Raw genomic sequence first — 24,704 nt, 5'->3', positions numbered from 1 at the left:
CTCTGTGAATCTGAGCCTAGCCTGGCCTACATAACACAAGGCTATGTAGCTAACTCTGTCTCAATCACCCAACCCCCCAAAACTTTTTTTTAATGGTACAACCTTTACCTTTCCAGAAGTTTCCTCTTGCTCCTGGCCCTCACTTCTCATTCATTTCTGTCATTCTTTTAAAGACGTTCTGTAGTAATATGGACATAGTAATATGGATCTGTTTGTCTCTGCCTTCTAGGCACTGGGATTAAAGGCGTGTGCTACCACACCTTGAAGTCAGAGAAGTTTACTTTAAGAATTTTAACTTTTAGTCTGTATATATTTTTAACACTGTAAATCATTTAAATTTTTTCTCTGTCTTTGAATCTCTTTACTGTATCTCTCTCTGTTTTTCTGACCACAAGAGCCTTTAAATTACTGAGCAATATCAGTAGGACTAAAGGCGTGGCTTTGCCGGCTGGATCCTTAGCTTTCCAGCCTCATGGCTGAGGTATTGGCTGTAGCCATGTTTATAGCATTTCAAGGTCCCTGCCAGCCAGCAAGCTACAACAGACAACACTCAAGTCCTCTCTCAGTAGCCGGCCCTCCTGCCTCAAACAGTCAGAGTTTGCCCTGGCAGGATGGCCCAGAAAGCTGGCATTTTTAAACGGCGCAGCTTTTTTCCTGCTACGGCTGAAAACCAAAAGCATGCGTTCAGCTTTTCATCAACACTGTTTAAGTGTTTTGTGGCAGGACCTCTTAATGAGCCGCAGGGTTTTGCAGCTAAAGCTGAGTCAGGAAGCCTCTTGGGGCTACCAGGTAGGAGCGGCACTCAGCACTTTAATTCTGAGACTGAGCGTGCAGCACAGAAATTCTTTTCATCCAAGTAACATCCAAATCTGACACGCAGAGCACTGTGCAGTCTAAAAACACGTCCCTGTATGGCGGCAGGAATCCGCCATGCTCTTCTGCCTGCCCAAGCCTGATTCTGCCTTCTGCCCAGGAGCAGGCGGGGAGCTCTGAGTCATCGTCTCAGAGCACTCTCCTTCCGATCCCAAGCGGGAATACAAACATAAAGCCAGAGTTTGCACTGGCGGCACAGCCCCAGGAAGCCACACTTTGAAATGACACAGCGTTTTTTTCTGCTGCTGTTGCCGAATCAGGAAATCTCTCTACAGCACGCCACCAACAAACAGCAAAAATCTGTGTTAAACTCTTTCTCCCTTATTTTTAAGCCTTCTCAAGTTTTTTGTGGACTCAGTTAGCCACACGTCTGGGCGTCATTTGTAGTAATATGGGCGGCGGCAGGGTTGCGTCCCCAAATCCCCAGCCGCCTGGCTCGCCCGGCTAGCTTATGCCCCGAAATAATTACACAGACACTGTATTCTTTTAAACACTGCTCTGGCCCATTTCTAATCATCTGTGTAGCGCCCCTAGGTGCGCTTACCGGGAAGATTCTAGCCTAAGTCCATCCTGGGTCGGAGCTGGGGCATGGTGTGCGTCTTCCCTGGAGCAGGTAGCATGGCGTCTCTCCTGCGTCTGCTCCGGAGAGTAGAGCTGCGGAGTCTGCCCAGGAGCCGGGAGCATGGCGGACGTCTGCTCCCGAGAGGAGAGCTGTGGAGTCTGCGCTCACTTCCTCTTCCTCCCAGCGTTCTGTTCTGTCTACTCCTCCCACCTATCTTCTAACCAATGAGATGGGCCAAGGCAGTTCCTTTATTGCTTAGCCAATGAAATCAACAGATTGACATATGACACTCCCCCATCAACGTTCCCTGTCATCATCCTTGCCCATTGTGTCATTGTTTCTCTGTGGTGCTGGGGATGGAACCCATGACCTCACATATGATAGGCGAGAGCTGGACAGCAAACCACACTGCAGCCTCGTGTGTTCTGTGTTTCTGGTATAAAATGAGCTGCTTGAAGTTGAGGGGGTGGGGTACCAATGTTTACATCCCCAGAACTCAGAAATCTCTTTCATGAAACAGCTTATTAAATGTTGAACTGAGAAGTCTAGCTTAAAATTTGCAAAAATGGTTTTAGATAGCATTTGTTAATTTAAAACACATATACATTAGGTATACACATATTTGTATGTGTCTGTGTATGTATGTATGCATGTATGTATGGTGTATATATATGTATGTGATTATCTGGAAGGATGATGAATGAACACACCCATGTTCCCAGGCACTCATGTCAGAAGCAGCGAGAGTTTCATATATAGTGTTTTTTTACCTTTATACAGCTTATCTGCTCTTAAATGAAAGCATGTGCTTCTTCCCTAGAGTAGCGACTTTTTAATTTCTTCTCTCACACCTTTTGGGATTAAGTCTTGGGAGTCCAAAGGTACATACAGGAAGAAGGACGTTGTCAGTCACATTAGAAGTTACCAGCTCCATTCAATTTACTATTTTATTTAAAATTTAAAATAGTAAGAGTGATATCTTATTTTTTTCCTATAGAAATTCTGGCTACCTGGAATGTCATGTGTGTGTGTGTGTGTGTGTGTGTGTGTGTGTGTGTAGATGGTGGTTTTGTGTGTGTGTCTCTGTATTTGTGTGTACATGCATGCATGTATCTGTGCGCTTCTATATATGTATTTGTATGTAAGTGTGTCTCTGTGTTTGCATGCATGTGTATGCTTGCAAGTGTGTGATGTATGTATTTATGTGCATGTGTGTATCTGTATGTATGTATTTATATGCATGTGTGTGCATGTGTGTTTGAGTACTTGCATGCTTGTATATACATGCTTATGTATGTTTTTATTCATGGGTGTGTCTGCATGCAGAAGGTAAAATCTATAGAAGGCAATTTAAGATGCTTCAGGAAAACTTTGGATACCTTGTTGGCTTTTAAATCTTGGTACTTGATATTCTGTAAAATTTTCTAGTGTAATTTTGTATTCTGAGCCTTCACCCATTGGGAAAATAAAGAACATTTTGTGTGTGTGTGTGTGTGTGTGTGTGTGTGTGTGTGTGTGTGTTGGAAACAACCTGTGGTTCCCCAAAAGATGTTTGGAGCCATTGTGACACTCAGTGTTTGTGGACAAGTTTTATCCAGCCAGAAATGAAGGGCACAGTGTTCATAAAATGAGCAAATGTGACAACAGTCTACAGACAGAAACGCTGAAGTAGTGCCCATGCCATGTTGACTCATGCCAACTGTCTGCAGCCACTGTACTGATTGATCTTAGTCCCACTTGAATGGAGAGCGGGTTAATGAGCAACAAACCAGCTCATTTCCTAGTAGCCAGCAGGCCTTTGTAGCCTGGAATAGGAAGGATGGGGACTTTGAGCTAGAAGGCCACCATCACATAGTAATATTCCTCAGTAACAAGGAGGCTATACCTGTGTGACCTGGGTGGAGGGCTCCCATATAGGATAATATTTCAAGAGAATCTAAATGTCTGGTTTTTGTGAGAAGTCTCCTTTTAAATGTTGAATACAAAGCTTTTCTTTCCTTTGACATAGTATGAATAGTTATTATCTGCCCAACCTCATGGTTTTCTCTCCTGGGCACACACAATGGTCAGGGACCTTCTGTGTCCCTTGGTATGACCTTTGTTTGCACTTGGGGCCCTGAGCCAGTTTCAACCTTCTTCAGTGAGGCCTCTCTGTCTCATTCTCGGCTTCAGCTCTCTAAGCTGTGTGGGAATTTCCTCCAGCACTTGCAGCCCGTGCGTTGTCCCATGTCACTTCTACAACGCCCATGTGCCCACTCGCCTTGAGAGCGGATCCCTTGCCCTTTTGTTGCTTAGTGCGTCGTCGTGGTTACGTTCCATGACTCCATCCTGAATGTAAACATCCCCACTCTGGACCCATGTTCCGAGTACTCTTCAGACTTTCAATAGAAGGCCTTTGCCTCATCGTAGCTACAAGTAAGAGTGGTGGAGTGGAGGATCATGGGACCCATAGCTGCCAGAGTGTAGTTGCCCTGATAGGGTCAGAGTTCAGGCCGCAGCAACTATTTCCCCAAACAAGAGTTGGCCAGCATTGTTTTCAACACCTGCTCTAGGCTAGATCATTTGCTTGTTTGTTTTTTGACCAGGGAGCATGGTAAGAAATAACTCAAGTGGTTCGTCTTTTCTTCTTTATCGAATGCCAATTGAAAGTTTGCGTGATCCACTTAGCGACAGCTGCTAGATATTCCATAGGAATGTGCTGACACTCGTGAGGGGTCCTGATTGGACAGACTTTTCCCGGGGGGTGGTGCCCTATGTGGCAGTGTCCCCAAGGGCAGCTGAGGGCACAGTCCAGGCCTTCTATGATGGGCCTTCCCACTGCCACCTGGCTGCAAGCAAAGGTGAAGTCACAGTCACCTCTCAAGCAGCGTCAGCCTCAATCCCAGTCACAAACATCCTACTTCCCCTACGGCATCTCCTGCTGTCTTACCAGTGGCAGAAGTCTTTTCATGTGGGCCACCACCTGTCCCCTCTTCCTCACCCTAGATGATTTGCCAAGTACTGTTTCGGCTCTCACTTCCTCTTTGATCTTTTTGAGATGGGGCTGGAACTCCCTATGTAACCCATGCTGTCCTCACACGTGAGGTTGTGCCTGTGAGTGCTGGGACTAACACAAAAGCTCACCCGGCTTTTAAACATGCTTTGTGTCTTCTCACAGAACTAGGTCCATGTCCCCAGAAACCTCTTCATGGGTCTGTCTCATTTAACCCGGTCTGCCCTTCACACTGTGGATGGAGATGCTATAAGAATCAAATTATGAATATTGTGCTTTTGTCCATGAAAGTCTCCACGGGTCCCCTACAGACTCCGGATGAATCCAAGGCTTCTCGGTACCCGTGAGACTCCCCACAGCATAGCATTTGCTCCTTTGACTCGCAGTTCACCCGCCTTTCATGTCTGGGACATTCCTGTCTATATGTGACAGGCACACAGTGGTTTGGCTCCTTTGCGTGTTTGTGTACGTTACTCTCTGTCTCTGGGGCCCCATACGTCCTAGAATTTTGTGTGTTTCATAGGCCCCTACAGGTAAAACACTATTTCTAGGATTTTTTTCCTGCTCTCTTTTAGCTTTGACATCAAGTCCCATTATCTCAACTCTGCCTGCCTATGTAGCAAAATGGATGGGGTTGCAGTCTGCCCAGTGGTCCATTCATTGCCTCTGCACCACCAGGACAACCTTTAAACCAGAAACGTAGGTTACTGGGACTCTGTCCCTAGTCTTTCTTCAGTGGTGTGTACTCCAGAAGAAATTAGATCTTTACTCTGCATTTGCCTGTTTATTTAGTTTCCTTTCTGAACCTATAGTAGTACATGGCACTGCCTTTGTTAACTAGAGCGGGTCTGTTTAAAATAATGAAGTTCAAAGTTTCAGTCCTCAAGGGGCAGGGGCTGAAGGAAGCTTAGCTGCTCGTGTTTATTTCCTTACACAGCCTCAGAAACCTAGCACGGCCTGTTTGGGAAACCGGCTGGCTCGTGAAGCAGAAAGTCTGTCAGTCATTAAAGCACAGTGTGCTTCTTGTGACGTGCAGCTCGTCTGGGCTGGCGGAGATTAGCATGTGTTCTCTTGGGTAGATATTAACACATGTTCCCATGTGCAGGCGGTAATGTGATTTATTGTACTGTCTTTGCTAAAATTTACCTGAGCTGCTTAATCACACAGTTCTTTGAGATCACTCTACAAACTGTAGCTGCCCAGATAGCAGCCTCTGTTGTAGTTTCCTTGATACATTTGGCTCTCGCTGTGTTTGGTTTAGGGGCTGTAGCTTCCTCTAGGAACCAAGGGGTTTTAGACATAGTCAGCACAGTGACTGTACTGGACATGTTACAGGCAAAAGTCTTACCCCTAAAAATGAAAGACATTGGTGATTATGTAGAAGTTCTTAGTAGAATTATTCCTACCAAGTGTGCAGATGTTAAACATGGCAGATGAGTCGCTGTGTGTCCCCTGTCCAGTATTTTCAGGATCACTGTGCTGCCAACTGCGGGTCAAGCACCGCTCTAAGGAATCACAGCGGTCATCGTACCCTAGCTGAGTGACAGCTCTCAGGTGCCGCTGTCACATTCTCCTGTGACTCCTTGAAAGAATTGGCCTGTGGGAAATGTTTCTCTAAAAAGGATTACACGTTCTAAAGAACTGCTTAAAAGACCCACAGTCCAAAATCAGATTGAAATGCATGTAAGCATTTAAGTTTGTTTGGAGATCTTTTTGCACACAGCTATTTGAGAATATGTTTGCTACTTGTGCAAGGTGATTCATGGGTCTAAAATGAAAAATCTAGTTTTGGGGAAGAAAGCAAGTGAAGCTATTATGCTTACTATTATTATCCTTTGGGAAGAGAAGGACATGTTTTCAGGGTTCGTCTTTTAAACTTGGAGAGGTAGCTGTGTCAAATGCTGGCACATTTTCCTTAGATAAACAAGGTACTTGGAGGCGGTCAAATTCTGCAGGCGCCAAAGCACAAGTGAATAAGTAGCCTCCTCCTCCTCCTGAGTGTTGTTTGTGAATTCACAAGCAGGTACAAAAAAATCTTCGTTTACCACTCCCCAAATCTCTCCTCTGGAGTTCTGTCTGGTGTATCTTATTAGGAAAATGAGACATTTCTTAGAGAATTGAGATGAGGAGGAACAGGGGAGAGGCAGGAAGAAGAAGGAGAAGAAACCTAAAAACAGGATTTCCCATTCACCATGCAATGAGGGTCTTTTTTTTTTTATGTGCATTGGTGTTCGCCTGCATGTACATCTGTGTGAGAAAGCTGGATCCCTGGAGCTACAGCTACAGACAGGTGTGAGCTGCTCATGGGTGCTGGGAATTGAATCCGGGTCCTCTGGAACCAGTGGTCTTAAACTATTGAGTTCTCTAACCACTGAGGCATCTTTCCAGCCCCCATGTAATGAGACTCTTGAGAGGGTCCTGTGTGTACGGTGAGCTATTCCATGACTCCTCCTTAGTTATATTTTTTGAAATTTCTGCCAAAAGAAATCCATTTACTTCTGTAAACATTAAATGAAATTCAGAAATATATAATTACTAGTAACTTAAGACTTCTGCTACATTATATATCTTAAAACATATATACAATAAATATATACTATTTTATTTTCAATTAAGTTAAACTCTAGCAAATATTCGTTATTTATCATCTGGGAAATGCAAAGTAAAACCAATTGTCACCCCATATAATCCCTAGGTGAACAAAAATCAGATGTTCCACCCAGGTTTTGGTAAAGATAAGGAATGAACGGGAGTCTCACACATGATTGCTGGGGACCAAAATGGCACATGCACTTCGGGAAACCCTCACAGGTTCTGTAAAGTTAGAGATGCCCTTGCTTTGTGTCTTATTAGGCTTTCTGTTGCTATGACAAAATGCCTCGGATGGACAACTTACGGAGGTGGAAAGTCTATTGGGCAGTTGCAGTAGTTTCTGTCTGTGCTGCTTGGTCAGTTCGGTTTGGAGCTCTAATGAGGCTGTTCGTCATGCTGGACGCACCTGGTGAGGTGACTGTGGAGCCCATGGTGGCCGACCATAGAGGGATTGCAGCCCAGGCCACACTGGGATAAGTAGATAAGCAAAGTGTGCTCTCCATTGTCTTGAAATGCTACTCAGCCACAAAAGGGATGGATGCTCTAATTGATACAAGCATAAGCTTCAGATAGATCACAAAGCATTCGGTTAATTGAATTGGCCAGACAGATGAGACAATGTTTCTTTTTGTGTGATCTACAGGAGGTAAAAATCTAACCAGCAGACTCAGGCCAGCATGGGCATGGTTGGTATGCCCTGTATCTTGATTGTAGGACGGCCTATCGTTGGAAACACTCACAGAATTGTGTTGTACCCTAGGTTAGTTGAGACACAGGGACACTAATTAGCAACCGCAACAGTCATAGTGATAACAGTGCGGAAGTACATACTTTAAGTGTTTTAAACATTATTTTAGGATTGCGTGTGTATGAGTGTTTAGCATGAGTGTCTCCCTCTGCACCACCATGTGTATATGGTGCCCTAGGAGGCTAGAAGAAGGTATTGGATCTCCTGACATTGGAGTTCCAGACAGTTGTGAGGCCCACTCATGCATATGTGTAAATATGTGTGTATGTGTGTGTGCATGCACACATGCTCTTACCATTGGGGATCAAACCTCTGGAATAGCAGTCAGGGCTCCTCCCTGCTGCGATACTCCTGTCAAGAATTCTGGCCTAGTAAATGTAGTAAATTGAATTGATTTCGTCTGAGGAGATGCGCTATTTAGAATGAAAGTAGAAACATTTTGTGGTAGGGAAGGATGGGTGCTATAGGGAAGTGTACAGTTGGGAGTTGTAGCACAGGAATACCCAGGGGCACCAGCGTTGGTAGCATGTTGGAACACCTGGAGAGGAGTTCCTGGTGTTGCCTGGTTCTTGCCTGGTATTCACAGGCAAGAAGACATGTGTCTCTTGTCAATGGTGGAGTGATTCTTGCAGAATACCGCCACCTTGTCTCTTTAACATGATTAGAAATCTAGGTAGTTTTGGAATCTAACACATTTAACCAAGATTCAGCCTGTGCACTCGTGGACTTTATATCCAGGGATGTTCATGCATGAGAGCAAAGCAAACATCCTGAGCATAAAGGCCCGGCTCCCTTCCTCTGGGGTCGACTTTGGCAACCTGTGACAGCCGACAATGGCTGTGCTGTGGAAGGGCCAAGTTTTCCAAACTCAGAATGTATCCGTTAGGTTTCCTAAGTGCAAAAGCATCAAACCTCAGGGCTATTGAGAAGGAGGTATGATTTTCTTAGACGTGAATATGAAGAAAAGTAACAGAAGAAGAATGGTAGGAAACGATGTCTTCACCTACCACAAATGTGAGAGCTAGGCGATAAGAGGGTCTGAAGAATGGGTGTGGGGGACAATGAGGACAAGTAGAGCCCATGGCAGGGCACAGGCAGAATAGGACAGGATGCTAAAAGCGGCAACAAAACCCAACTGGGCCTGTGGACTCCGGAACATGCATGACCATTAGATATCCATTAGCCCAAGGTCAGTTTGCAGGCTGTCTCCTCTTCACCTAAAAGACTAAGTATGGTCTGGTTGGATTGCTGCAATGAAACTTGAACCCTTCTAGCTTTCAGCATAGTCAGCTCAGAGGCCCCCTTGGAATTTGCAGAACATCAAAGTGACGACCAAGGCAGCTGCTGCTCCCAAGGTTTCTAAGAAATCCTTTATGGCTCTGCTGAGCTCGAGGAGGGAAAAGGGTTCTCAGCCTCCACGGATTGCAGAGCTGCTGAACAAGATTGATTCTGAGGAATGGCCCTTGCTTGCTGCAGATTGGAAAGAATATAGCCAATGTCTGACAATGTTCCATTCTCCTGGTTTGTTTACTAAATCTAAAGGGATTAAGGGCTGAAGTACTTTAGGGGCCTTATCTGCTCAGGGACTGAGCAAGTCTGTTCCACAGTGGTGCTCCAGGGACCATTGGATGAACCTGGACTTGGGGAGTGTCTGTAAATGAGCAATAGACCTCAGTGGTGCTCCAGGGACCATCAGTACCTGGGGTGAGGGAGCATCTATAAATGAGCAACTGCAGAGCCATCCCCTGAGATGGCTGGTGGCACTGTGGATTTACACAGTTTTATTTAAACACTGGAGAGGCAACCACAAGCACTGGCCTCATGACAGCAACCCAGAGTAATTTTTCAGCACGACTAAGGGACAACCATCAAGTGTAGTCACCCACTTTTGACACTTAATCACGTATGCTTCTAATCCCAAGAAAGATGAGATTATGGAACACAAATGAGCAGCCAGAAACAGAAAGTTCAATATTAACACCTAGAAGGCAAATGCCAATTAAGAAGGGTGGAATGTGTTTTATTCCTCTGCGAATGAACTCCCCTCCTTCAACTCCCTATGGCCCTAATAACAGCAAAGTCCATTGTAACTTTTAGTAATTGGGTTTTTTTTTATTAAAATAAAAAGAGTACAGTATAAATTTTAGCATCCAGGCTAAGTAGGCATTAAAGACCCTGGGATCCAACCACAATGCATAGCATCATTCCTTTGGGGAAAGGATTCTAAGTGTTCAATAACTACCTTACAAATAGACTTTAGGATCATAGTCCTCTTGAGACTAAGGAAGTGTACGCAATGGCAATGCCTTCCATTGACTCACCCGAGAATGGCACCAAAGGGACCTATATTCTTCCATACATGTGTGGTGAATTCAGCTAGTCTGGGTTTGATCAAAGATTATTGCTGAGTATACAGGGAGAGCATGAGCGTTAAGACCAAGGCATATACTCAGGAGAGTCAAAGGGGGAACTGGGAGGATAGAGCCACAGATGTAAGGAGCTTGAAATCTCCAAAGCAAAGGTGGAATTGTGAATGACTAGAGTCGGGAGGGACCACTGTGGAAAATGAACTGACATTGCAGGCAAGAAGGCCATGAGGTAAGAAGAAAAAATTGAAGAACCAATCATTTAAAAAAAAAAGACAAATACAACTAAATGTGTCCCCGAAAGACTGGGTAGACTATAAGGAAGGCACAGAGCTGCCTAAGACCTACAAATATTTTCCCATGGCTATTGAAGGGGAAGATTTAGAAGCGATGCCTAAGTATATCAGCTCATTTCTGAGTGGAGCACAGTCAGAGTGCACCTGCCATGGCGCAGGGTGGGCAAAGGTTGGCAAGAAGAGCTAATGACGTCATCAAGCTTGCAAGTTCATATAATTCCAGCCAACCACAGACGTGAACCAGAGTAAGGTGGCGAGGCAGGACATAATGGTGGCGACACATGGAATGTTCAAAGGAATGTCAGACTTGTCTGCCTTAATCTTTCCCTGTGTATACGCATCTTTTTTAGACTTGCCATTTTGGTTGTGCGGTAAGATGTATAAGAATAGATTACATAAAGTGTGTATGTCTAATTGCTATGTTGTTTTTATTACCTAGGTAGATGGTAGCTCCTCTGATGAGTAGATGTGATTCGTTGATTAAAATGATTAAAACAGGGTTTAGCTCACATAACTTGAACTAACATGGCTGATTTCTTTACTTGAGAAAGCAATGCATGCATTTTAATCTAAGTGAGAAAATTCATGATCAATAGGATATAAAATGCGAAACAGCTTAGTATGTTTGGTTCTTGCTGTGGGGAGTGTATCCATTCATATTGCAGTATGATGTTTAATACAGCCATGGGAGGCCACCATTCACTTTTACATGTATCCCAGCTACAGGAGCATTGTCTTGTCTTCCCACTCTGTATTAGTGACTGCTACTGTGTGAATGTGTCCATGGAAATCCATGTGGTGAAAATTTAATCCCTGGTAATGATGTTGGAAGGGAATAGTGAATGGGTTAATGCTACATAGAAGAACTTAAGGCTTGACGTTTTTCTCTCTCTCCCTTCCTCTTCCTCTCCTCTCTCCCTTCCTCCTCTTCTCCCTCTCCCTTCTTCCCTCCATTCCTCTCTTTCTTTCTCTCTCTCTGCCCTTCCCCTCATTTTCCTTCTTCCCGGAGATAACACAATGCAAAGGCTTGTCAATCAATGCTGGCTCCTTAATCGTGGACGTTGAGCCTCTATCATCATGAGCCAATCAGTTTCTGTTCATTATAGACTCCCTAGACTAAGTTATCCTGCATTTAAAGCACACAGCTTCTCCCAGGCTCTGGAGCGTACTGTGCATGTGGTTTTCTTCCATGCACTCTGCAGGCATCTATAGTGGAGGTCTTCATGGAAGGCCTCTTCCAAACACTCAACATGATAACAGTGTTGCCCTCCAGTCACTTGTGGCCTCACAGTGCTGTGCTGGCTCCATTCAAGTATCTGTGATGACAAGAACGGTGGAGCTCACCACCTTGCCTTTTAGTCAGCTCCTTCGCTTATAGCAGAACCACCACAGGCCCTGAGGCTACAACAGGCATTTTCTTTATGGTTCTGGGGGCTGGGAAGTCAAGATCAAGGTTAGATGCTGGTTTGCAGATGGCTTTCATCTTGCTGTGTCCTGCACATGGTGGGGAAGAGGAAGAAGAAAAAGGCGACAATGGGAGGGGAACGGAGGAGAGGGGAGGGGAGGGAAGGGGAAGAAATGCAAGTACACTTCCATCTATTGCATGTACTAACCACGTCACAAGACTCCACCCTTGTGCTATGATCAGCCCCTCCAATCTCTGCTTTATAATAGGGCTTGATTTAGCAATTTGGGAGGATTCCAGGGACACCTTTTACGGTTAAGACCTTTGCTTCCTGAGTTGTAAGATGGGAAGAGACTCTCAAAGAGTGGGTGTGAGTGCTGCTCTGTCCCAGGGCCTCTGTTGCTGTGGAAACCCCAGTACTTTTTCAGGTCTTTTCTTCTGCTTGCCTGGGAAAGGAAGCTTGTACTCATCTGAGAATCATAGGTTTCCTAGGCATCTTGTCTTAGACTACTTTCCTTTCCGTGGCAGAGAACCCTGACCTAGGGGTTTATGAACGAAAGGAATGCATTTCCCTCGTGGCTGTATGGAATGAGAAGTCCTAGTCTGAGGACTGTGTCCAGCAAAGGTCTTTGTCTGAGTTAGGTTTCTGTGATAAAACACCATTGCCGCTGTGATAAAATACCATGACCAAAACAACGTGAGGAGAAAAGGGATTCCTTCGGCTTATGTCACACTCCATCTCTGAAGGAAGTCAGGCCAGGACCTCAAAGCAGGGACCTGAGGCAGGCACTGAAGGAGAAGGCATGGGGAGGGGAGGGGTGCTGCTTCCCATCCTGCTCCTCATGCCTTGCTCAGCCCGATTTCTTCTAGCATCCAAGACCACCAGTCCAGGGGTGGCACAGCCCACAGTGATCTGTGCCCTCTCACACCAGACCAGTAAGCTTGCCCACAGGCCAGTCTGGTGGGGCTTGTTTTATACTGAGGTCATCTCTTTTCAAACGATTGGCTCAAGTCAAGTTATTGCAAAGCTAGCCTGCCCAGTCTTCTTGTTGGGTCTTCCTAATTAGAAGACTGGAAGAGCAGGAGACAGACAAGAGTGAGCTGCTTTTAAAAAACACTCACTCTTGCAATACTTCTGTCCATTCATTCTGGGGACAGTAACACAATGACCCGGAATAGGTCCCACCTTTCACACTGCAGTATCGGGATGAAGTTCCCGAGTGAACTCTGGGGACACATTCACAACATATCACCTTTCTGCCATTCATCTTCCCTCTGCTCGTTCTTGTTTTGAAAACACCCTCCTTCTTCCAGCCCCAGAGCCCGCCTGACAGTGTTCAGCAGCCAATGGAGCCTCTACCTCCAATGGTGACGGGTGGCTAGTGTCTGTCTAGTCTATCCTCATACATAATCTAAAAACAGTCCTGATATGAAAACTGCCCTCCCCAATTCCACTCTCCCAGATATGTCTCTGTATGCTATGCCCTCGTACAAAAATGTGATCTCTGGGTCTCAGGAAATTGTATGCATCAGCCTTTTCCTTTTTGGGCCAAGACATACCCATGGGGCAGCGATTGGGATGGAAGGCACTGAGCTAGAATGGTCTGCCAAAACAACAGGACCATGTTCCATCAGTGATGTGGTCTCAGGAAGGTTTCCTATTTTGGATGAATAAAAGCCTGTCTTGTCAAACCAGGTCTCGGCAAAGTGGAAAAGCTTTTCTTCTATCCCTCTGAATGCTGAAGGCCAGGTTGTTTCTATAGATAAGCATAGATGTTTCCTGGCTGGAGAGATGGCTTCGTAGTTAAGAGCACTGGCCACTTTCCAAAAGGACCCTGGTTCAATTCCCAGCACCCACGTGGCGTCTCACAATTGTCTGTAACTCCGGTTCCAAAGGTTCCAACACCCTCACATATGCAGGCAAAACACCAATGCACATAACATAAAAATAAATAAATCATTGAAAGATATAGACTCAGAATTGTAGAACTAAGGATAAAATGCCTTAAGTTCTATTTTTAATAGAAATCAGTGTAATTTGACTGAGAGCACATTGTTCTATTAATTACTCATCTCTCAAGCCTCCCTTGGAGGTATTTATTCACTGTCTTGTGTGTCTTCCTCGATAGAAGACATTCCTCATGAATAAATAAGAGGAGGACAAGAAAGGGCTTCATTCAGTGTTAACTGGATGCCAAACTCGTGCTCAGTTCCTTATTTGGGTCAGGTCATTTGCTCATAACGAAAGTGCTGGCAAGTGTTCCTAGTCTCTTTTTATACATGAAGAAAGGGCAGTTGAAAGACATGAAGTCTCTTGCCCAATGCCAAAGAGGTGGTAAGTGTGGATTTCGGACTAGAGCTAAGTTATACAGATTTTCATATAAAAGTAGGATTCTAACCTTAGTGGGAGGGGCTGGAGCAGGCATCCTTACAAATCCTTCTGTGTCTTTGGATCTTATTGATCATGAACGCTGGGCATAGAGACAATGGAAGTAGTTTCTGTCCGCACCAGTAAACTTCAGAAAAATGCCTGTCCATCAAACTCACTGCTTCTAAACCATAATTTAGGTTACTATAAGGTAAATTACACGAAAACGCAGCTTCACTGATAAAAGATCCATTGTCCGGGAAGAATAGTTTTGGTGGATTTCCGTGCTTTCTGAATAAACATAAGCCAAAAGGTGCGTTCTTCTGGCTGGGCCCATGCATTCCTCCATGCACGAACATCTTTTATTAATCCCGGGAATGACTTTGTTGTTTTGCATGTAACAACAGACACCTCCCGATGTTTGATTAGGCGGGCATTGGTGGCAGTGGTCTGGTTGGTATGGGCAGTTTAACTTGATTAGAGTTCCTTCATGTGAGAATGACCAGCTCATTTCTTATCTCCACGATACGTGGAGGCAACCGCAGAATCTGAAGTGCTCAGTAGGTGTGAGGGTTAATCGTCATGTAAAGATACATTTTGGTATCACACCCCTTCTGGGCTCTTTAAAGCTTTATCTTGTGCAAACTGAGAAATGTTAGTGTTTCTCATGTAAGTTCCAATAATGCTTTTTTAAAAAAAGCATATGTGCATTGGTTGAGGTTCCTTTTAAAATAGCATTAAAAGAATGTATATGTCTATTTGTACATCACACACATGAGAGAGAGAGAGAGAGAGAGAGAGAGAGAGAGAGAGAGAGAGAGAGAGAAAGAGAGAGAGAGAGAGGCATTGGGGAAGAGGTTTTTTGGCATCACTAGACTGTACACTTCAACCAGGTCGGATCATTGTGAATATCACAGGGTCTCTCACTCTGAGACTGTTTTGCCCGTCAAACAGCCACAGAGGGCATTGCCAGTGACTGTACCAAGTTGAACCATGTGTTTTTCTCCATGTCCCGTCTTCTCATTTCAAGAAACTTTAAGTCCGCCTTCTGTGTATGAAGCCCACAGACATCGCCCTCTTTCACTTTTTCCAGGCAACAAGGGCTGCCATCACTCAGCACTGCACGGACCTGGGAGAGTTGCTGGGCAAGGAGAACGATGTAGCCCTCATCATCGACGGCCACACCCTGAAGTACGCCCTCTCCTTTGAAGTCCGCAGAAGTTTCCTGGATCTGGCGCTCTCATGCAAGGCGGTCATCTGCTGCAGGTGAGAAGGCGTAGGCTGCGCCCAGTCTGCGAGCTTGATGTGTCTGCGCTGTGGGCTTCTGGAGGAATCGAGGCACAGGGACTCTAGGCTTCAAATTCTACGTTAAAAGAAATGGACAAAGCTAAACAAAGACAGGAGTTTCTCTTTGACCGTTGTTGATTCGTAGGTTTTTGATCAAAGCAGCAGGTGGCTTTTGCGCCTTTGTTTCTTGGCACTCCCGTCGGGTGGTGGCATGTCCATTCAGGGTGGGTCTTCCCTCCCCACTTAAAGCTCCCGAAAACACATTCACAGACACAGTCAAAGACGTGCTTAATTATGACAATAAGTGTTTCTTAACCTAGTCAAACCAACAATTAGAATCCATCATTGCACCCCCCAACTGAAAGTCCTCATTGGTTTTTTATGGCATCCGAGAAGACTTTTGAGGGTGGATGTTGCTAACATTTCACTGACAACATATAACATGGAGGTCCACTTCTCTAATAGGAGGATAAGAGGCCACAGTAGGTAAAGGGCCCTTGACAGCCAGAAGAGCGACAAGCATGCCGGGAACCCAGTCTTCTGTTGTCTCTTATTGTGTCTAAGATGCGCAGTTGCTAAGTGGGTGGGACCTGTCTTCCATGGGTTTTTCAAGACTTGGAAGTTACTATCGTTCTACCTGATCCATAAGTACTGTCCGGTCCCTTTCCACCTGCTGCTTGCATTGTTCATCAAGAAACAGTCCCCAGCTTGTCAGTGGCTGAAGCAAACAGTGGGACCAGCCTAGTAAACTGCAGCTCAAAACCAGCACACTAACCCCTTAAAGAAGCTTTCACGGGCCAATCAAAAATGTGTCCGTCTGGGTCTCCAGACTGCGGGAATAGGCTCCATCCTAGCTGCTGTGTGCTGCTGCATACACATCCGGCTGCTGTGTACTAAGGAAAACACCGTGTCTTCTCGCTTAGGCTGCCTTCACCTGGCTTTGTGTGTCCCACAGGTGCAAACCTTAGGTTGGCACAGGAAAGAGCTCGAACTTCAGTAGGCACTGAGAGCCAATTTCACATTAAATACAGTGACCATCTCCTACACGAAAGTGTCCATCAGAAAGATCCGAAGGGGTTTCCAGCATCCCTGCTCTCAGACATTTCTTGGCCGATGTCACACCTCTGATTTAAAAATGGCAGTAGCAAAAACTGAATACACACTTCATAAACAAAACGTTCAGTTGCTTCGTCTTTGTTCAGAATTGTGAGCCAAATTTCACGTGTGACTTTCCACAGAAAGTTGGGCTTATTTCATCTTCCATGTTGAAAAGATAATCATTTTGAGTCATTCTTTTCTCGAAACACAGAAGAAAAAGTTCTGGTTTTTTTTTTCTCAAAAAAAATAATTTTCTGGGAAATCGTTATGTATTTTCTTATTAGTATGGATTTTTGTAGATGGTTGAATGTTGCATAAGAATTATAATGTAATATAAAAATTCCCTTAAACTAAGATTTAAGTAGTGAGAAGAGGAATCTCACCCACCCCCACAGGTCCCCAGGGAGCCCAGCCACTCTCAAAGATCTCGTCTCCACACTGAAAAATGTCCCTGTATTCCAAAGGCAGTAACCCCATAGGAACCCCCTCCAACCAAGCACATGGGGATGCCACTGTAGTCCCAGATACTCAGAGAACTGAGACAGGAGGATTGCTTGAGCCGAAGAGATCAAGTCAGTTTGCAGAGACGTGCAAAACCCATCTCAGTCTAGGGTCCTCCTTAGTGATGTCTTTGGACATTCAAGTGTGCCTGCCTCAACCGATACACGCTCAAATACCCGCTCCATAATATTTAGCTAAATGGGAATAAATTCATCTTTATTTATATAATTTTTGACCTTGGAAGTCTATTACATATTTTGATTAAATTATACTCAATTTTGATAATTACAGTTTGCTGTACTCCAGTATTTTCTATGCAGTTAAAAACCTAACAAGGGCCTTTGTAGTCAGCAGGATGGGTGCCATTCAGTTTCCTGTCGGGATTCTTAGGTGCTGCTGTATTGCTTGTTGACCCAGTAAACCTCCACCTAGAGACAACCGCAGTTGTAGGTTTGATATTTGCACTGTACATGCTGGGTGTTGTGAGAGAATTGAAGATGTGTGATCTCTGCTCTTCCAGGTCAGGGTGCCTTAGCGTATCGGTGTTAATGCCTTGCATCCCCCTTACATCCCTGGTCTTGGGCTCTGGCCTTCAGTGAGCCTATGGTCTCACACACTTCCCCTCGTCATAAGCAACTGCCATGTTCAGTTTCTCATTTGACTTCTAGTTCCTTTTCGCATTTGTCGTTGATGGTGTGTCCTATTCTGCTTCCCTATTGCCTTGATGGAACAGTTGATGGAACCTGACTTGGGGAAAGGGGTTTATTGGACTTACGGTCACAGTCAATCATCAAGGGAAACCAAAGCAGAAACTCCAGGCAGAAACTAAAGCAGAGACCGTGGAGGAACTGCGTTTAATCCCTTTCATTTGTCATACAACCCAGGACCACCTGCCCAGGGGTCCCATGCCCCACAGTGGACTGGGCCCTCCCCATCAATCATTAATCAAGAAAACGCCTAATAGACTTGCCCACATGCCAATTGGAGATAATTTCTTCAACTGAGGGTCTTTCTTTCCTGGTGACTCTAGTTTGTATCAAGTTCACAAAAACTAACTAATACGTAATTTCTCCATCAAAATTAATTATTGTTTTCATTGTTGTGTGTGAGAGCAAGAGAGGGGTGGACGGTTGCTTGCACCACAGTGCACCTGTCAAGGCCGGTGGATAAGTCCATAGAGTCTTTTCTCGCGCACCTTTACCTGGATTCTGAAGCTGGATCTCAGGTTACCAGGCTTGTGCAGCAGGCAGGTGAGCCATCTTACTGGCCACTGATGGCTCCTCCCTGAGGTGGTTTGCTTTTTCTATTTCTGTGACATCTCTATCACCTCCCTATTTATCCCGCCGTGTCTGCTGTATTTCTGGAAGCCTCTGGATATTTCCCAGAGCTTTGGTCACAGAGCCTGTGATGGCCTCATCTTTGTCTCTTCTCCCTACATGCGTCCCCCACATCGGTCTCAGCTTTGCAGAGAACCATCCAGAGAGCTTTACAGAGTGAGGTGTAATGGGAGGAGTGTTCTAATGCAAATGTGCCAAAGGATGAAGCCATTTTATTCCTAGGAATAGACACAAAAGAATTCAAAACAGGTACTCAAGCAAAAGCTCATATACATGTATTTAAAGTAGCATTGTTCATAATAGCCAAACTGTGTATACAACTCAAATGTCCATCGGTTCAGAAGTGGAGAAGAAGAATGGGGTCTATCTGTATAATAGTATTCAGCCGTAGAAAGAAGTGAGGCCCTGATACATGCTGCAATGTGAGGAACTCCAAACCTATGCCTGGCAAAGGGAGTCGATTGCAAGAGGTGGTATACGGTGCTATTCAAACCCTATGGAATATTTGTAGGGGACAAACTCATAAGCTAAGCAGCTAGAAGTGAAAAAGAGGGAAGCTGCTTCATGAGTGCAGACTTGGCTTTTGAAGCTGGTAAAATGTTCTGGATCTACATGCAGAGGATGGTTGTGTTGTGATTATGCTAAATGCTATTAGACGTTTATTCTTTAATGTGGGTAATTTTCTAAAGATTCATGTGTGTGTGTGTGTGTGCACATGTGCACACCACATGTGTGTGGTACCTGCAGAGGGAATCTTATCTCATGGAGCTGTGGTTACGGGCAGTTGTGAGCCGCTCAACTTAAGTAAGAAGCCAGACTCAGGTCTTCTTGAGAACAGCAAGAGTCTTAACTCACCTTTCCAGCCCTGAAAGGGTGAATTTTATGTTCTGTGAATTTTTATCACAAGAAAATCTGTAACTTGTGAATAAAAGAATTTACCTAATTCAATTAAATTTCACTGAGTTAAAAAGAATGAAACATAGGTCAAGTGAAAGAAAAAACGGTTCCTAGGCCATCCCTCCCCCTCCCCCCACAGAGGAAGCAGTCTGAACCTGAGAGCTTTACAGATTGTGATGGGCAGTCAGGACGGGGGAAGCCTTTTGTTGATATCAGTAGATACAGCTTCACACACAAGTTAGGAACCTTTTGCAAGACTGAGCCAAATACAAAGATTATGAAATTGAGGTCAGAAATTCAAGTAATTTCATCTGTCATTCCTTAACAAGCATCACGTTTGGTTTTTGTTTTTGTTTTTGTTTTTAACAAATGAGTAAATAAAAGCCTCAAAAAATGTTTTCTTGCACATGGCCTGAGATAGCAGGAAGACCCTGTGGCATGGGGAGCGATCTGACTAGTGCCGGGGCCTATCTAGCTGGCTGTGCCTGTTACTTCAATCACACGTGCATAATACTGTCAGTGTTCACAGTTTCACTAACAGTTTGCCGAGTGCAGGGCTCTCCCCTTCTAGGGTCCGAGGATTTGTGGCTCTCCAGAGGGAGAATGTTGTAGAGAAAATGTGTAAGCCATTTTCATGTGTGCAAGAACGACTTCTCTGTTTTCTCTTCCCCCCTTTCCCCTTTTTCTTTGAAGCTCTTTGTTTCTTGTCAAAATGGAAATAAATTTCATAGCAGAGACTAGTGGGGGGCGGGCAGACTTTCGGCCTCCCGGGAGCATGCAGAAACGTTAAGTGGCTATGTCTCATCAGGAAGAGAGTCGTGAAAGGCCCATCAGTGTCTCCCATGTGAGGAAGTTAGCAATGGCCCCTCCACAGACCCCTGCAAGTGCAGGTGACGATGGTGGTCCCTCAGCAGTGCCTAGTTAGCCAGGGTGATGGATGACTCCAAGTGTCTGGGCAGGAGATGAAGTGGAGACGAGGCCCACAGTGGGGTTCACTGTGGATGTGCGTGGCGAGGATAGCAGAGGTGGTCATTTATATTCCTGCACGTGTTTAGACTTCCGTCTCTCAGGATAGATTTAAAAGTAAACATGAAAAACCTGGTGGGAAGCCACAGAACAGAGACAGCAGTGAGTACCACAAGACGCACTGCATGTCTTTCTAGACTTTGGAGGTTTATTTCCCTACCTAAGAATTATTTATATTTCTCATAGAAAAGAAAATTATAAAATAGAGATATACAAAACAGAAGCAGCATTCACAGAAGTGACGCTGACTATCTGTTCTCTCTTAAGAATTGGGGCTATGGGGGTGTTGTCAGAAGTTTCTGTCCTGCCCGGTCCCATAGCCATTCTGTCCCAAAGAAACACACAGAGGCTTATATTAATTATAAACTGTTTGACTTATTAGCTCAGGCTTCTTATTAGTTAATAAGAAACTCTTACAAGTTAAATGAACCCACAATTCTTGTCTCTGTTTAGCCACATGACTTGATAGCTTTTCTCAGTGAGGCATTCTTATCTTGCTTCCTCTGTATCTGACTGGTGACTGTGTCTCTCTGTCTTTCCTCTTCCCAGAATTCTCTTAGTCTGGTCACCCTGCCTATACTTCCTGCCTGGCTACTGACAGATAGTGTACAAAAGCCTTATCCACAGCGGGGGTGAGGAGTGAGGGGAGGGAGAGGGGTGGGAGGGAGAACTTGGTTGGAAAGTAAATGAAACTTAAAAAAAAAAGAGTTGAATCCTTAAATAAATAAATAAATTAAAAAAAAGAGTTGGTGCTATGATCTATACTCTGCCTGCAGAAAGATGTTTTCTTGAAGGGACACAGGTACAAATTGAAAGTGTGTGAAGTAGTAAATAGAAAACACATTTGTAAGAGGCTGGATAATGAGATTGGGATGTGGGAAACACTGTACTTGCCTGCATGTTTGAGGCCCTGGGTTCAACACATATGCACACACCACTGAATAGTGTTACACACACACACACGCACACTAACACACACATACACACATACATGCACACACGCACACGCACGCACACACCACTGAATAGTGTTTCGTTATTGTGACCAGTGCTGTAAAGACTTTTTACAGCTATACTTTTAGGGAGGACACTTGAGAATTTCCATGAGATGATAATGAGTCCAAGAGAAGCAACCTAGAAGTGTGTCACATACTTTGCGTCCTTCGCCCGAGGAAGTGAGGCGATTTAGAGCAAGGGAGGTGGCAGTAGCTTTGTCCTTGTTGGGGCAAACTTGGTTTACTCTGTTTGATAGACAGGCCTGGAGTCTGAGCGCGAGTTCTATGACAAGATTGTGTGTGTGTGTGTGTGTGGTGTGGACATATGTATGCTATGTGTGTATGCCAAACAAGATGTGTATGTGTGTGTTTATGAACCCACCACCACACAAAAATAAAACAGTAATCTAAAAAAAGGCAAGAATCACCCCCATGCTGCCGTCTTGAGCAGAAGTGCCCAGCTTTGATTAGTTTAGTCAAACCTCATTCTCACAGCTGGCTCAGCCTCCTGTCATGTTCTGGACTCAAACCTGTCACTCACTCAGCCTGCGTCCAGAACCCTGAACATCTGGCCTAACTTTGATTATTTAGAAATGGCTTCTAGTTTGCTCTCTTCCCCCATTTAGCTTTCTACGTTAATGACTTCAGCTCAATAACAGGAAATCAGAACTCAAGGTATTTTGTGTGTGGTACCCTTCAACCTTCAAGTGACATACAGAATTATGTCAAAGCAGAGTTCAGACCCGGTAATTGGAATTGTATCACCAACCGTGTTTTCATTGGCCTGCGTGTTGGTAGGGATCCAGTCACACACTTGCAAAAATAAAACTTTGCTTTAGTGTCTCACACGGCGTGATTTCTCAGCAGTGTGTATGTCCGGTGTAAGTCAGCTTCCTGGTCGGCATTTCAATCTAAGTAGCATTAGTGACTTTTCCGGGCTGTACACCGTCCTCTAGACTGTACTGTGGCTTGGTGTGGTTTCAGATTTGCTGATTACACGCAGTTATGGCAGAATTCATCACTTGTCTTTTTTTCATTTAGTGCTAACACAGAGTTATTTGCAAGGTTAAGGCAATTTTCTTTGCTAGTTTTTTGTTTTGTTTTGGTTTTTGGTTCTTGGTTTTTTGAGACAGGGTTTCTCTGTAGCTCTGGATCCTGTCCTGGAACTAGCTCTTGTAGACCAGGCTGGCCTTGAACTCACAGAGATCCACCTGCCTCTGCCTCCTGAGTTCTGGGATTAAAGGCGCACACCACCACCACCTGGTTTCATCTTTGCTAGTTTTGATACTCTTTCGAGGCTGAGTGCTCTCAGATGGATTGTTTCTTGAACAAAAATCATTTTTAAAATCTGAGAATCTTAAAAGTATTTTCCCTATATACTTTACCAGAGTATCTTCAGTGTAAAAATCACACCTCTTTGCATTTATTGGTCTGTACAAACATAACTCAAATATTTAAGCCATGGGAGGAACCCGAAAAGCTTTCATCTTTGCAGTGTTAATCCAAACTAGGAAAAGGAATGATTTCTAAGTAGTTATTTCTGATGCTGAAAAATAAAAATTAATATTTTAGGTCTAAGAAAACATGTTTATAAAGGAATGATTGCTTTCATATTAAATAATTCCTACAGCAAATAATTAATACCAACCCCCTACAAGAGCAACTCTTGATTAGCTAGGGATTTTAGTTCCCTTCCAACCAAATATTATAGATTTGGTGGGGCTTTGTTTTGTTTTTATTTGTTTTGTTGGCTGGTTTGGTTTTGTGTGTGTGTGTGTGTGGTTGTATGTGAGAAAGAAAGAGAAAGACAGAGACAGAGGGAGAGACAGACAGACAGAAAGAGAGAGAATCTGGGGAGATTTAACCTGGGACTTTGTGCAATGAGCTGTCCCCACCCACCCTCACTCACCCACTCAGGAAAGTTACAAACTGTCACTGTGTTAAACTCAGAGGGAAACAAGAAATAACTTAGCATATCAACTTAGTTGCTTATTTGTTGAACTGGGCAGAGTTATCATATAACTGACAAAAATATTGACAACTAGGGACGATGGAGGAATGGAGAGGCTTGGGGCAGACACTGAGGTAAACAGGGAAGCCCAGGGGGACACTCCAGGGCTGACCCTTGGCGATGTGCGGTGCTGCTGGGGAAGCAGCTCTGGGAGAGCTCTCCCTGCTTGCTTTGGAAACTGTTAGGTCAGCTTCCTTTCTATGTTGGTCAGAAACCATAACCCTCCCATGACTGTCACACCAGGGTTTCTACACAGAAGCCAGGTCAAGAAGGACAAGAGAAGCCCGAAGCCCTTTCCTGGGTGGAGTAATCTAGAAACTTCAGTGGTATCCACTGGCTCTGCCCCGTGTCCGTGTGCGGAACCACGTGTGGCGCTACAAGAGCAAACTGGGGCGTCCAAGCTTTTGCTGTGTTTTCCTGCTGCCTGGGTTCACGAGTGATGAATTCATGGCTGCCTGTCATTCCTGACAGTGCTGCTTGCCAAATGAAACAGGGTGATTCCAGGCCAAACTGTGGTGCAAAACACTGAAGTAGAAGCTCCTAATATTGGGTAGTTTTTTCTACTACAAAAGTGAGAATGAGAGAGGGAGAAAGAGAGAGAGAGAGAGAGGGGGGGGGGAGAGAACAGAGCTTCATTACGCATGTGGAATACATCACGAATGTGTCTGCCCCAAGTCCTGCCTTGTGATGATGTTCATACTTCAAGAGCATTTTTGTTCATTTTGTCCATTTCTGAGGAGGTTCAGGATGGGATTCATCAATACAAAAAGTTGTCATGTTAACTTTGGTTATGGGAAAGTTTCTCCTCACAGTGCTTTCTAGCTGAGAGAATACAAGCCCTTCTTATATTAATTGGCCCCGTGGAAGATTATGTTTTCCATTTTTTTTGTGTGTACATCTGGCATGTTGTCTAATGTCCTGCTCGCAGAATTATTGACATGCTTCCCTTTCCTGACTTCTCCAGCCACTCTGAGAACCACTAACCACTGGGCCTTCTCCATCCCAGACACTCTCATAGCTTGTGGCTTTCCTAGGATGCCCCAGAAAGTCACGTAGCGACATGAAACCTGCACCCTCCACACACTTCTTTGACTCAGCCTCTTATTTGAGATAACAAGGGAATGGTACTTAAGGGTTCCCCACGTAAATTTATTATTATTATTATTATCATAATTTAATGAAATCACCTTATTGTAATGAACTCAGGAACACCACACTGCTTGACAAAAGCAACCACTAAATAAATTCTCTATTTTCAGTTGACTCCCCCTAGGCCATAGCTTTCCCCAGGCGCTGTGGTAGATGAAGGAGCTAACTAAAGTGGCTACATTTTGGGAGCCTGTGCTGGGC

General features: G+C 44.6%; 1 protein-coding gene across 4 annotated transcripts in view; it reads left to right on the top strand.

Annotated features, from left to right (window-relative positions):
- The window catches only part of Atp8a2 (ATPase phospholipid transporting 8A2), a 542,501-nt gene that overhangs the window by 235,981 nt on the left and 281,816 nt on the right, over positions 1-24,704 (top strand). For all 4 annotated transcript variants that reach the window (XM_075950134.1, XM_075950131.1, XM_075950132.1 and 1 more), the window contains one exon: positions 15,296-15,468. In XM_075950134.1, the coding sequence (XP_075806249.1) occupies positions 15,296-15,468 (173 nt within the window). The remainder of the gene's footprint in view (positions 1-15,295; positions 15,469-24,704) is intronic.

Source organism: Microtus pennsylvanicus, chromosome 15, assembly GCF_037038515.1.
Source record: "Microtus pennsylvanicus isolate mMicPen1 chromosome 15, mMicPen1.hap1, whole genome shotgun sequence".
NCBI classification, from domain to species: Eukaryota; Metazoa; Chordata; class Mammalia; order Rodentia; family Cricetidae; genus Microtus; species Microtus pennsylvanicus.
The sequence above is the reverse complement of the archived record's forward strand: the minus strand, read 5'-3'. Positions and strand labels throughout refer to the sequence as shown.